The sequence below is a fragment of the Erithacus rubecula genome (genome assembly GCF_903797595.1).
Source record: "Erithacus rubecula genome assembly, chromosome: 2".
NCBI classification, from domain to species: domain Eukaryota; kingdom Metazoa; phylum Chordata; class Aves; order Passeriformes; family Muscicapidae; genus Erithacus; species Erithacus rubecula.
The window spans coordinates 99539554-99554209 of NC_136685.1; the positions used below are offsets into that span (position 1 = coordinate 99539554).

At 46.6% G+C, this 14656-nt stretch overlaps 1 protein-coding gene across 1 annotated transcript in view; it reads right to left on the bottom strand.

Annotated features, from left to right (window-relative positions):
* SLC1A4 (solute carrier family 1 member 4) overlaps positions 1–13445 on the bottom strand; it is a 33820-nt gene extending 20375 nt beyond the window's left edge. The window contains exons 1-3 of the mRNA XM_079298123.1: positions 12842–13445; positions 3499–3541; positions 2319–2378 (exon numbers count right to left, since the gene is read on the bottom strand). Of these exons, the coding sequence (XP_079154249.1) occupies positions 2319–2378; positions 3499–3541; positions 12842–13374 (636 nt within the window). The 5' untranslated portion in view covers positions 13375–13445. The remainder of the gene's footprint in view (positions 1–2318; positions 2379–3498; positions 3542–12841) is intronic.
* Positions 13446–14656: the final 1211 nt, after the last annotated feature.

The window sequence follows — 14656 nt, forward strand, 5'->3', positions numbered from 1 at the left end:
TGCCAAAGAGACAGAGAGGATGTAGCCATAAAAGCTGGGTAAACATGAGGTGAGCATGTGAAACAACAAAAAAGGACATGGCTGAGCAAACAACTACGTGTCCCACTATTCCTTTCATCACACAGAGAAGACAGGGCCTATTAACCAGTGGGGGGAAAATATCATCAATGGAAAATTTTGCCCTACACTATTTCTATGGTAAATTGAAGGAAAATATTTCTTCTCTTCACTCAAATATTTTGCTAATGAAAGAAAAAAGTAGATAGGAATATGATTTTATTCCCTTGGAACCAAATTTCTGTCACTACGATATCCAAAAATTATACTCTTCTTTCCAAACTTAGCTCTCATTTATCCATAAATACTATGGTCAGACCAGTACTGAAACTGAGATGATGCTCTCTTTTTATTTGGTCTGTTCTTCCCTAGAGACAGTAGGGCATCTTTTAGAATTAAAGAAATTCAGTCTGGTTTTGCTCCAACAACTTAAAAAAAGTTTTGGAAGAGGAATAGCAGAAATAACCTTTACATCATCACAACTGTTGGCAAAAACAGACATCAATGGCATATTACATCAAATGGGAGACTGATAAGCAGGAAAAAGAGAGAGAAAAAATGAAAAATAGAATGTTGCATTTTAAAGAGCCAAAAAATGCATTCTTATCTCTTAAGGAAAAGTGATGGTGTTGAACAAGCATTAAAAAAATACTTGACAGCCAGCACTCTGTCCAATGGATATGGTTAGCCTTAATCCATGCTTGGTTGCTACAGAGCCCATATCAAACCTGACAGTGAAGATAAATAAAACATTTACACTTCCATTCACTCTTGCTTAAATGTCCAATAAGCCTGCACTCTGCTATGAACACACAAGTCTAAGTGCACGTTGCTGCAGCCTTTGATGCTGACTGTGTTTCAGCAGCACAGAGCTGCAGGGCATGCCCTGACTGAGGGCACGAGGCCGTGGAGAGGGAAAGCTCTTTTGGGAATCCGCAGCCACCACCGGCATCCCTGTCACACGGGGCCAACGCCATCCAACGGGCACGGACAGGGAGCTGCCTCCCTCCCCAGAGCTGCTCAGCCTGGGATGCCAGGCTCTCAGGCAGGGCACAGCTTGGCCCCTGCTCAGTTCATCTGCCATCCCAGTCACCCTGTCTCCAGGGCTGGAAGCAGAGCTCACAAACACTGCTCTGCATCACCTGCTCACACACCACGCATGGGGAGAAGGTAATGAAGCCAATGCTTCCTGTGCTCAGCCATAAGCTCCAGAGTCCCTCTGGGTTAGCATAAACTGCTTCTTCCCTGATGGTTTTACAAACTGGTGGGCAAACCCCAGCTGAGCCCTTCCATGACAAACATTACAAGTCTCTTGCCCTAGGCTAATTCAAATCATATTAAAAACATAGTAACCCAACATCTGATACTGAGCTCAGACAGCTAGAATGAGCCCGAGGAAGGGAAAATCATCTTGAAAGTAATTTCTCACATCAGTCTCCCAAAACTCCCATGGCAGCACACGAGACACTTTATTTGGAGCAAGGTGACATCTTGCAGGTTGGGACCCTGGGTCTGTTTCACAGCATGCTGCTTGTAAGACAACAGTAATTATTGCTGGGCCTGCAACATGTTGGCTCTGGCCAATAATAAACATGTTTGATCTGTCTGCAAGAGAGATGACAATCAATAGGATACAGAGCACCTCTGGAAGTCCTACCATCTACCTACCTACATATGGAAGATACTACTCTTACTTTGTCTACACCTCTGTATCAGTTCCCTTTTTGACACCATTGCAACAGTAGCCTCTTTGTAATGTTGTCTGTCATTTTTACTCCTTCAGATCACTTGCTACTGCTTCAAACAAAACTTCAGCAACCAGAAAAAATTATCAACCCAACAAATCTCTTTTTTCTTTATAAAGAGCCTTGGATAGAGAGGAAAAAAAAAAATCATTCTCTCCAAACTCTTAATGAAGAGTAAGGTTTAAGGGATATACTCAGCCAGCCTGATTGCTATTTACTTCCAAGTCTACAGAAAGTTATTTGAAAACATTAGGTAGACCGACTAAAATTTAGAACAAGTGAGACCAGGTCTAAGAAAGCATGGCTTAAAAAAATAAAGTGTCAAGGGTTACATCAGTAGAGTGCAACCTTACGCACAGCTTTCTGCTGTGGCTACTCATTCAACTTGTGTGTCTCAGTTCCAGGCAAATAAAAGTACTTTTTTCTTTCTTAAGACTACTGGAAAGGATTAAAGACTGTGAAATAGTCAAATATTGCTGACAACAATTTGCATAAAAACCTAAGAAGTGACCTTACCTTTTCCAGTGTGGCATTCCCAGTGGTGTTCCTGAGCTGCATCTTATAGTCTGTCACATACTGCAGGTAAGAAAAAAAAACCACAACCAAACAAAATTGTGAGGCAGGCAAATTGTCAGCAAAATATCGAAAATCTAGGGCAACAGTTTACTTTGATAAACAAACTAGACACCTCACAAAAGGAGGGCACTTCCTTGGGCTTGTTTTCTTTAAATATAAAGGCAGGGAAGGAAAAGCTTCTGTCCCTGTCAATTCCCTGTGACAACAGCAGCATAGAGGAAAAGAGGACTGCTTTATTTCATCCCTGAACACTCACAACCCTGACACTAGGGGCATCACTAAATATCCTTTTGATAGTGTTATCTGTGTACTATTTCTGTTTTTACCCATGGAATACTGACTTGTACTGCATATTATATATACTACGTGTACTCATGCAAAATGGAACTTGATTTTAAGAGTTTGCCCTTGGTTTTGATACAAAAGCAAACCCATAGAACACCATGAATGCAAAAGCTATTATTCTGCTCCTGTATCATAAAGAATCACTCTGCCCCATGACAATATTCTCGATGCTCTCTACCCTGATATATAAAATTAGCATTGAGAACTAAATCAGAATATTTTTGGAGCCCTTCAGCTCCTATACATCAGTTTAAACCACACTATTTTCTGGTACCAGTTATCATCCCATCACACATAGTTTCAGTCAGAAGAGAAACAGGCTGAGTAATTAATCCAGCAAGGGATACAATGGAAACTACAGAATAAAACCATCAGGTAACAGGTAATGCTTACACACATGGGAGCCTAAAGGTCTTCAGCCTTGTCTGTTCTGAGCCCAGCTCTAAAACTACAGAGCCAAAGGATTCTCAGGTAGCTCCTGCAAAATGGTAAGCAGCCTGGCACAAAGCAGGATTGCCACTGCTGCCCAACATGGTACCCAAAGTTTAAAGAATATTTTTGGTGAAGGTAGAAAAGATGGGCTTTGAATATGTTTTTCTTTGAGGAATATTTTTCGCTTCATTTGCCATGGAAGTTGTATGTCTGACTATATAATGAGTTTTTAACAACCCTACCTTCTACAAGTTAATTAACTTCTGTTTTTTTCTACACCATCTTTCTAGTCCTCTTCCAATAAAAGAGCCTATGCACTGTAGCTCATGTCCAAAGATCTTACCGTTTCAAAGGCTGCAGCAACAAGATTTGAAGGAAACAGGTTTCTGTAAGACAAACAAGACAATGAAATATGTCATGGAGAACTTCTTAAAGGAATGCACCAATATATCTTACTCTCAGAAACAGAATTCCTTGTTCAAAGGCAAGCACACTGGCACTGGTGAAGTATGTAGCACAGAAGATATTCCAGCAGCATGGAGTTTGCTGTATGTCCAGAGGTGTGGATGCCATCTTCCTTGGCTCACATGAAAGAGATGACCAATGCTTGCTGCCACACCCCACCTTCTGGGCAGGGCCACAGTGGCAATCACACACAATGCTGGTTACACACACCCACAGCCCAGTGGCTACAGAAACTGGTTCAGCCACACCAGCTGCAGCACCAGCTTATGGCCTCCCGTGCCAGGCAGGTTTTTAACATTGCTCATGTGATTACACTTCGCTCACAGCATCAGCATGAAGGACAATCCAATCAGCAAAATCCACTTACAAGAATGGCTTAACCCTTCAACACAGCAAGGCCAGCTTCCCTGATCACCCAGGCAGAGCAGGGCAGTATCATAGGCCAGGCTTCTCTGCAAGGGCTTGGACAACACTCATGGAAAGCACAGGCAATTCCTGTGGAACATCTGAATCAGCAGTGCCTTCACACAGGAATGCCAATCTAGCATCAGGCTAGTGCAGAGAGGACAGCATGCAAAGTGATGTACACTCTGATATCCAGGATGTATTTGCATACAGGATTGCAGACAGGAAATTAAGATGGTGAACTGGACCAAGCAGGGCATTCCTTCAAGCTTCTTGTGGTGTCTTATAGTTGGTTTTAATGCTATAATTCCTTTCCCCCCTTATGGGCAAAGAGCATGTGTTCCCCCAGCCAAATGACAATACTCGGTTTCCTGTGTCAGAATGGAAAACAGCAATAAAAGCTCATCTCTGGGGTCATGGCAGGACCCCAGCTGGTAAGGGCAGGAACATGATGGATATGAGCTGAAAATACTGCCAGCAGAAGGCACAAGAATGGCAAGGAAGCAGACCTTACCCAGAGCCAGTTAATTGTGGTAAAAAACATCTGGATAGCTACTCCCCGTCCTTTGCTCTTCACACTGCTCTGAGGAAGCTGCAGCTCCCTCCAGAGGCTGTGCCCTGCTAACTTCCCCCCATTTTTGCCACAGTTACCCAGGCAAACATTAAACCAGGCTGTGGTCATTCCATGAATGGCACAGAACGTGCAAACCCAAACCAGAGAAAGAAAAGGAGCAGCAGAGTCAAATCTTTGAAAGCAAGAGGGAGGTTAAAACCTGGCCCAGTTAAGGACTTTGGCCTTTGTGGTTGCACAGCTCTGCTCTCCTGCCACACAGGGAGTTTTCCCACAGCCTTGACAGCAACTGCAAAGGACACTGAACTTCATCAAACACCTGTCTGCTGTGAAATATCTCAGCCTCTCTCCCTCTTCTCTGATGCACTACAAGTGTATTAGGAGGATTGCTGCAAGAATAATTTGCCTTCTGGAGTCTACATTCCACCAAGCATGAAAGAAACAGCAACTTTTTCTCCTCGAAAGCTGCCAATACAGCTGTCTGTCTGAAAGCAGGAGAGCGAGCTCTCACTCAGCAGAGATGCTAAAAATCAGTCAAATAAGATCAATGGAACAGCTAACGTGCACCAGTTTTTGCACAGCTGGAACTCTCTGGTGGATAAAAACATTGAGTAAAGTAAAAGCAAACTTGCTTTTATCCAGAGTAAAATATAACATATACAAATGGGCTCATGCTGTTGGGAAAAGAAGGATATTTCTTTTCAGCTTTTCATAGCAGGATGATTACTTTTTTTAAAAAAAGAACTGACTGGACTTTGAAGAAGCAAAGAGATGAAAAAAGACTGAAAGCCAACCAGAAATTGATTTTTTTTTTCTTTAAATCAGTTTTTCTATCCTGATGAAAACAAAACCAAAAGGAAGCAATCCTAAAGCCTTAAACATTGGAGAACCATGTTGTTTAATGTGGCCAGGAAACCAAACCCTCCATAATTTGCACAGTATGTCAGGCATGGGCCTCAGTAACTAAACATTAACTTATCTCCAAGCATATACTTAAAGCACATAGTTAAGTGATGCCAGCAATCCTGTTACAGCAAGGCAAGGGGCAGGTTCTTACTTCAAGTGTGAATAGTGCAAACTAAAAAAAACCAAAAAAAACAAAAAAAACCCCAAAACAAAACAAAACAAAAAAAAAAAAAACAACCCAAAACCTAGAGTAGACAGTTTGCTTTATTCCTCCAGCACCAGTCACAGGACTTGACAACTCGCCAAGTAAAAAATTTAGATCTTGAGCAGCTCAGGAGGAGTTATATGTTATATCCAATCCAACTTTTAAGTATACCTGATTTCAAAATATGAAAACCACATAAAATAATGCTTTGCTCCTCTGCTTCAAATCCCAAAGCCTAAGAACAAAATATGTTGGGCCATATAAAAAGCAATATACAAACCTTATCTTAGAGGTATGGGTCTGCACAGACTATACTCATTGCTCACCTAAAATCAGCCAGCATGTGAACTAAACTCATCTTTAATTACAGGTGGGTTACATCACAAGTTCTTACCTTTGGACGGATTTGTGCAAGAACACCACTGCAGTGCTGAAAAAACAGGGCAAGATGCTGCGTGCTTTGGGGAGAGATAAAAGCTGGCTGGTGACCTGCCTGGGCCCATCATGGACTTGTGCCTGCAGGGTTTGCTCCTCATGCCTGCTGAGGTGAAGCTTACCTACCACAGAAACACAGACACAGCTCTGTCCCTGTGAGCAGAGGAGCTGAATGGAGAAGTGTGGACATGCCTCCTGTGAGGGTGAACCAACAAATAGGAAAGCTGATGAGCTGGGTAATTGGGCGTGCAAATGAAATCTGGGTGTCTGCCAGTTGGTTTTTCTGTGAGGACCAAAGATTTAGAAGGTTTTTGTGCTTTGAAAGCCTGTAGCAAATGTGAACATACAGTTTAGGGAAATCAATGTGGTAGTATGTTGCCCGTTTCTGATGGCTGGATTGTTGACTATTTCTGACGGCCCCAAACCCATGCCCTGTGCCAGAGAACACGGTCCCTTTCTGAAGCAGATGTGGATTATCTCAAGAACACGGTGCTGGCCAAACCTGGGTCTGGGTGATAAGCAGCCCGGCACAGCACTGTAGGAGCAGACAGCCTTGGCCCCAAATGCAGGGAGACAAAACTTGCTGCACGTGGCACGAATGAGACAGGCCAATAACACACCACAGCAGGGGGACAGCTGTGCTGCCTGCACCCCAGATGCTCCACTGCTACCTCACTACACACACCCCAACTCCTCTGTGCCATAAAAGTGAAGTAAGTGGCACAGAGAGACTTTACTCCCCTCACCAAGTAACAGGCAGGAAAGCTGCTCTCTGCCTGCTGCAAGTTGCACAGACAGCCCCAAAAAAGCTGTATCAGAAATCCCTCAGACAGCTGGCAAGGGGGACAGCTGTGTCCTGGGGCTGAAGCAGCAGCTGGGCTGAGCCAGGAAACCTCCATGTAACTGCACAACACAGAGTGAGAAAGCACCCCTCTCAGATCCTCTGAAAATAGGAACAAGAAAGTAGCAGCACCGAGGGTGGGTATTACAGTGTGCATTTCCCGCTTGAATACAGCACTCATCACACCATCTTCCCATGGCACAGCTGGAAAGGAAGCACCTTTCTTCAGCTGAAAAGCTGCTCCTACCAGTCAAAAATGGACCATTACTCCCCAGGAAGATCCCACTGTATTTCTCCTGTAACAGAACCTTAGTTGAGCTGCAACATCCACTCCTGGGAATCCCAAACGAAGGGAACTTGGAGCTGGCAAAGGGAAAAAAATGGGGGCTGTAACTCTCCTCCTTCTCCGTTCTGATATATTGGTGAAATTGCTCTCTTCTTTACAGGCCTGTATATTTCCACCAGCAGAATGAGGATTTCACAGGAACTCCTCCATTGTATGTGTAAGGGATTATTATTAATAACTGTTTCTAAATGATTCGTTTGCTAGAGCTCTGCAAACAACTTTGCTCTGGCAGCAAAAGCGTGAAGGGAAATCCAGGCAAATGGAATGAAACCCTAACATACTATGAATTCCTCTCGCATTGCTTTTTACAAAAAGGTTCCACTTCGGAGGCCAAAAACCTTGCTGTTGAAAAACATACTTTTTTGAGGAAGTCTGCAAAACAATGTTCTGTGTTGGTTATCTCCAGTTTTCAGGATTTTTTCCAATGGTACAAGTCCACTTGCAGAAACTTTATTTCTACCTGTGAGAAAAGGCCAGAGCTCAAATTCCTCCAGTACCTTCATTTTTCTTTCTGTCCCAAGATTTTAATTCAGTATCACACAGCAATTTTTCTCATCTGCTTTTTGATATGTGAATACACAACACATGCCCTGTTCATATTTGTGACTGTGTGCATTTGTTTTAACATGGAGAAACTTTAAAATGTGTTTACTTGTAGCAGATATTTGATACTTTTTTGCCTTAATGGTCCAGTCAGTATTTTTGATGCTTGGAAAATAAAACGTGCAACTGGGGGGAGTCAGTAGGAAAAGGCAACAAATATAAGGAGCAAATGAAAGGAGCAGAAATGTTCAGAGGCTTAATTAAAAAAAAAAAATAAAAACAACCCTACCAGAGAGTGCAGGCACATGAATGAAAACACTGAGTTCTTCCTACAAAACTCAGTCAGCAATCCCTGTACTTTGAGAGAGATTCCAGACTCAGAAAGTGACACAAGCAAAGCAGGACAGTTACCATCACTTTAAGAACTAGCCATCAGCTTCAAACCCAGATGTCAGCCTGTCGCTTGGTATAACTGCAGCCACTGCCTGGACACTTTTCATTCTATTTGTGAATTCAAAGGTGGTATCTCCACCTCCTCTTCTAACAGTCACCTTTTACTGTCTTTCCACACTGGGATTGCAGAGATGGCCTTCACGGTTGCTGGTTTTGGGTGACTCACTGGGAAGACCTAGGCTATTAGGAACAAGTGTGACTGGAGCAACTGGTGCCCAGGAGAGGGTCACTGCCTGAGTGGCCCACTCTGGCCACCTGCTCTGTAGCCCAGCCAGCAAAACACAAATTATGCTTCTCCCTGTAGTCATGTCTGCTTTCCCTACGGCTCTGAAGACACTCAGAGCAAAGGCATGAGCTTGCTGTGGGTGCTCCCTTTGGCAGCTCAGATGGTAAGACCTGGCAGAGAGACAGAGAGGGCATTGAGAAGCAATAAAATTTAAACAGACTTGCCTGGCAAACTGGGAAACCCTGACCTTACTGCTTGGGGCAGACGTGTGGACCTCTGTGTGCTCTTCCTATAAAAAAAAAAAAGGGATTACCTTCTTCCCTTCCCAGATTGTTACAGCTAGGGTTGGATTAAAAACAGAATTCCCTTCCCCAAAGCAAATTCCACAGTTGCAAAACATGTTTTCAATCCCAAAATTGGGCAAAGAAAGCCTGTTTCAGATCCATTTTTCCACAAAAAAAAAAAAAAAAATTAGTAAAATAATCTGTTGAAATGTTCCTTTTTTTGATGACCGAGATTTTCTACTTAAGTCCTTTGTATAAAATGACAGCAAAACATTGACCTCACTGAAATGAAATGCCAAAATCACCCACTGACGGAAATTTTGACAGGATCAATAGGTTCCTGTGAAACTGCTCAATTTTGTTAAATCAACAAATATAAATTAGAGCTAGAACAAAACTCTGACCTTATCGAAACATTCAGTCGTGACAATTGCCCAACAAAAGTGTTACCAAATCAATAGATTCTTACAAAACACTTCATCCTGCTGTTCCAGCTGCTTTCCAGCAAGCTGCAGGTGGCCTGTGTGAGCAGGTGGTTGGAGTCCCATCCTTGGTACCTCCTCTCCCCGGTTACATGCATGGCACAAGCACACTCTCTACAGTGTCACCTTCTCAGGTGGGGGCTGAGCCCCAGAGCCCACCACATCCTAGCCAGCCCCTTCCTCCAGCTGCCAAACACTTCACAGTCAAGCTCTCTTTATTCTCTGTTGCTTTGTTCTCTCCACCAAATAAATTGAGTAAGGGAAAAACTCAGAAATTCTAAAATTTTCCTTTACTCCCCTCATCTTCTGCTGACAGACTTAAGGAATTCTAAGATCCTGCCTTGAGTTCAGGGAACACCCCACTCTCTGGGTGCTTTTTTCAAAGCCATCAGCCTTGTGGAAGTAGCTGTGAACTCTTGCTGAATCCTCTCCCATGACCACTGCCTATGGCCATGCTCCTCTTCAGGAGGCTCCAAGGAGCTGCCCACATGACAGACCTGGGACTAGAAGAGCCATCAGCATTCCTGCTGCAGGGCACAAAAACACCTTATGACAGCTCTGCTGTCCCATACCCTGGGGCAGAGGACAGTGTGCCTAAGCCCTGACTAGACATACTCAAGGCTTGCTTGCCTCAGCACTTGCCAGAAGGGAAACCAGGAGGGTGCTCCAGCACCTCCAGCCAGACAAATCAGACCTGGAGTTTATGGTCAACAGATAAAATAAAACAGAGAGTCTTTGGGCTCACCAGTGAGTCATCATTCATTTGATACCAAAGCACAAGATAAATCTTTTTTCCAGAGGTCATTTCTCCATGCCAAGATACATGCTTGTGGGGAAGGTTTAGACTTTAAAAAGGAAAAGCAAGAAATGGAAGCTGGCCTCCAGTCATCATTGCAACAATGAAAAGCAACATCTTTGGTCATTACTGACTAAATTTCTCAAAGGCAGAAGTAATCTGCAGAACCAAATAGTGACACACAGCTGTGATTTCCTCTTCGCTGTTTCTTGCTTGGGTCATGCTTTACATTGGTTTTCAGTGCTGTAGAGGGACTCAGTTTACCCATATGCAAATCAATTTTACCTTTTCATTGAAACCAAGCAGCAGTGAAGCCTTGAAGGACACAGTCAGTCTTGTGCCACAACTGAAAACAGAGTTCTCCTGCATCTAATAGAAAGTTTCATGGCCAAAGGAGACAAAAGGAGAAGCAAAGAGCAGGATGCTGCAAGACCCACCGACACAAAAAGCAATCAATTCAACCCTCCAGGCCCTAGAGAATCAAGGCTTTGTTATCCCAACATGAGGTTACTCTACCAAGTTCCATCACAGCAGGGACCAAGTTCAGTGCTCAAACCAAAACATCCACATTTTCAAGAACAGCTAAAAAAATTAACATGATGTGGCAGAGAGATCTTATTTCCTGAAAATAATACACTCTCTCCATCCCTCAGTCTGTCAGGGATTTGTGCTAAGACTGAAAGTTTTAGTGATGGCTGTGTCCAAACACAATTTTTCTGGACTGGATTTCACTGTCACTGCTGTAATAACTTGACTGCCCAACAGTGTGGCTGAACAGCCCTTCCCTGGTATTCCAAGAATAAGCTCTGTTCATGTATACATTGAGACCAGATCCTGTCCCATCATCTCCTAGAAGGAAATTCCTCTGCAACCCCCATGCTTTACCCAAGTCTCATCATTATGAGCCCTGATTTGGGATTAGGAACTCAATCCCATCACCATCATAACCCCTTTGAAGATGACTGCTACACCTGCATTTACAGACCAGACCAAGAAACAGCAATCTGCTTTGAACTTTAGATATTCCCCAGAGCCTGAAGATCACTGGAACACCCCTGGCCTGTTCCTCAACTCCATCCTACTCCATGCCACTAGGTGACACAGGGATGTAACACCAGGTACAGGATGCACTGGGGCAGCCACCAACACAGGCATCTTTCCAACTCTCCCAGGTGTGCCTACTCCTTTTTTTCTGCAATTTACCTTCACCTCCTTCCCCTCCATTCAGCAACGTATCACCATCACAGCCAGACTACCTACTACCACTGTCCTGCTATTCCTTTTTAACATGCTGTCAGGAATTGCTGGTCTTTAAGAAAGGTCCTTAACTGTTGATTCTTAAGAGAGGGAGAGGTGAGCTGAGGACACTGACTACATGGCTGCCAAGGGAACAAACCAGACTTACTTTCTATCCAAAGGGAACATACTTGTCTCAGGGGGAGAAAAGGACATTAACCTGAATTTGTAAATACAGTTCTGGGTTTGGGGTTTTTTTTTAGAAAAAGTCTTTTTATCTTTGTTGCTGCATTTACTTGCCCAGACAGAGCAGAAACATATCTCAGCTGAAAAACTGGAATCAAAATCAAAGCAAATAATCAAAATTAAAAACAAAAAAACAAAACACCAAAACACCAACCATTCAGCTCTGTAATTATCAGGATATCCATAAGCTCGACTTTCCTGCCACTTCACTGTGACACAGGTCACCTCCCTTTTTCTTGTGTTTGTACCTGGGTGCAAAGCACAAGGAAATTCAGTTGGAAGCCAAATAGTCAAAGCACCATCTGGATGCCTACCTCATTTCTCTAGGTACTCCTACCTTATTTAAAAAAACAGACAGATCTCAACAAGACAGGGGCTTTGAGAAAAACAAAAGAGATGAAGTTTGCAACTTTGTAAGGAAGAGTAAAGATACATTAAAACACTATCATCTAATTAGAAGGGGAAGCCTTGCTTCCAGATAGATTTGGGGAATGCAAGTCCTGTCCTTGCAAGTTGCAGAGGTAGGAGGGGAAGGTCATGAACCTACAGAGCATCCTCACACTGCACGATGTTTAGAGTAGGTCCTCCATGGAATTACAGGGCTGTGTTTCCACATCCACATTTATGGGAGAGCACTCTAAGAGTCAGGTAGACATTTGGGTGAGGAGACCGGGTAAAGTGCTGGAGATTAAACAAAAGGGTGTGTGTGAGAGATGAAAAGAGGTGCCCAGCCCTGCCCTGCCTGCAGGAGACAGGCAACAGCAGGTAGCAGGGCAGGGGAAGGTGCCAGGCAAAGCCTGCCCTGCAGCCAGCACCCAGCCACTCTCCCTCCAGGCAGAACCACGAACGGGCCTGGGCACCCAGAACTCTGAGCAAGCCTCGACTCATCCTTGCAGCCAGCCAGGCAAAATTAAAAGCAAAGCGGGGTGAAGCAGAGCACCGTGAAACCCTACACACCTGACCGGGCTGCGAGGACTTGGGCAGAGAGCCGTGCTTCTTGGAGACGCCAGGATTAGGATGAGGAGGATGGTAAGATGAAGGAGATAAAGAAGGAGGCTGAAGAGAAGGAGAAAAATGAGGGGAAGGAGCAGGAAGATGAGAAGATGCAGGAAGAGAAGAAGATGAAGGAGGCTGAGAAGGAGGAGGAGGGCTCCTCGGCCCCGGCTGCAGCGTGCAACACTGGCGGGTCTGTCATCATCCTCCAGCAGCGGGGGGCGGGGGAAGGAGGGGAGCGGGGCGGCCTCACCTGACGAGGTCGAGGAAGGAGTCCACGGTCTCCTTGCTCTTCGTGGGCAGCCCCGACAGCCCCAGCTGGGTGTTGAGCGCGGAAGCGCCGGCGCCGGGGCGGACGATGAAGCCGAGGGCGACGGCGAGGCCGGAGGCGAGCAGCGTGGTGCCCAGGAAATAGGCGAGCGCGATGCCGCCCAGGCGGCCGAGCGAGCGGGTGTCCAGGCTGGCGGCGCCCGACACCAGGCTGCAGACCACGAGCGGCAGGATCACCATGCGCAGCATCCGCAGCAGCAGCTCGCCGGGGAAGGCCAGGTAGGCGACCTGCGCCGGGCCCAGCGCCGCGCCGCGCACGGCGGCCCCCAGCGCCACGCCGGCCACCACCCCCGACACCGTCAGCAGCACCAGCGCGTTGCGCCGCAGGAACCCGCGGCAGCCCCGCAGCCGGGCCCCGCCGCCCCGCTGCTCCTCCGCCGCCGGGCCCTCGGCGTGCCCGTTCCGGCCATGGCCCGCCTTGCTCTCACCCGCCGCTGCAGCCGCCGCCTCCTCCATGCTGCGCTTAACCCCGGCTCCGCGTGTGCCGCTACCGCGCGGCGCTCTAGGAACCAACTGAGCGGCGGCCCCGCCCCGGCCGGGCCCGGGAGCGGCGCCGGCCCCGCCCGGGGGAGGGAGCGCGGTGCCCGGCCCGCCCCGGCCCGCCCGCCGGCCCGGGTTGGCGTCGCGCCATCGCCGCCCTCAGGCCCGCGCTGACCCGCGGCCCCGCCCGGGCCCGGCTGGTGGGAGGTCGCTCCGTGTCCTGAGGGCACCCTCAGTGTCCCCGCGGTGTCCAGGAGATCACGCGTGTCTCCCCACGGCTTACACACAACCCCATCGGTGTCACAGAGCTGACAAGTCCACCTTCGTGTGGCGGCTAGCAAGCTTGTTAGCTTCATAGCCAACAAGGCACAGCGTCCCTGTGGCTCACATTGTCCCCCCTCAGTATCCCCATTGTTCATACACACCGCCGTAGTGTCCCCATAGGTCACACGCGCCCCCTTATCGACCCAGTAGATCACACATGTCCCCCTCAGTGTCCCCACGGTTTGCATACATCTCCATCAGCGTTCCACAGCTCACATGTCCATTCAGAGACTCCCTCGGTGCCTTCACAACTCGCACATTGTCCCCATCAGCGGGTTCACACGTGCCCCCAGTGTCCCCCTCTCCTCTCCAGGATCCCTCACGGAGGCAGGAGCCATCCTCTGCACCAGGACACCTTGTGTCTGTGTCCCCTGCCCGCCCGCTCCAAGCCATTCAGCGGCTCCACGGGTCCGTCAGGGTGATGTGGACACGGGGACCCTTCCTTGAGGAAACCCATGTCTCACCAGGCTGTTGGAGGAGCAGACGATGTCTGTGACAATACACGGGGCTGATAAAGGGCACTTGGGGCTTTCAAACCCACAAGAGCCTCGTGGGTACGCCACCGTCATGTTTGCTCACAAGAGCACTTTCCAGGAGCTCCAGCTGGTGTTTGGACTCAGGGGCTCAATTTCAGTTCATTCCCTTGACATCAGCAAAGCACAGCCTAGCAGAAAACACGCTGTGAAAACAACCAGCCACACATCTGCTTTTCAAGTAGAGTGTGCTAGTTAAAGAGACTGACAGGGTGTGATGGGACAATAATCCAAATTTATTAAGATTTTTCTGTTTTCCACTCTCATGGATAGACCTGAAGATTGCTATACCATGGTTGGAGCTCCTGGGAACTGTCTGTGTGTAAACAGGGAACAACACTACTGACAAGCAGTTGTGTCTACCACCACCCACTTCAGAGCTTGAGGAAAATTCTCTCTTG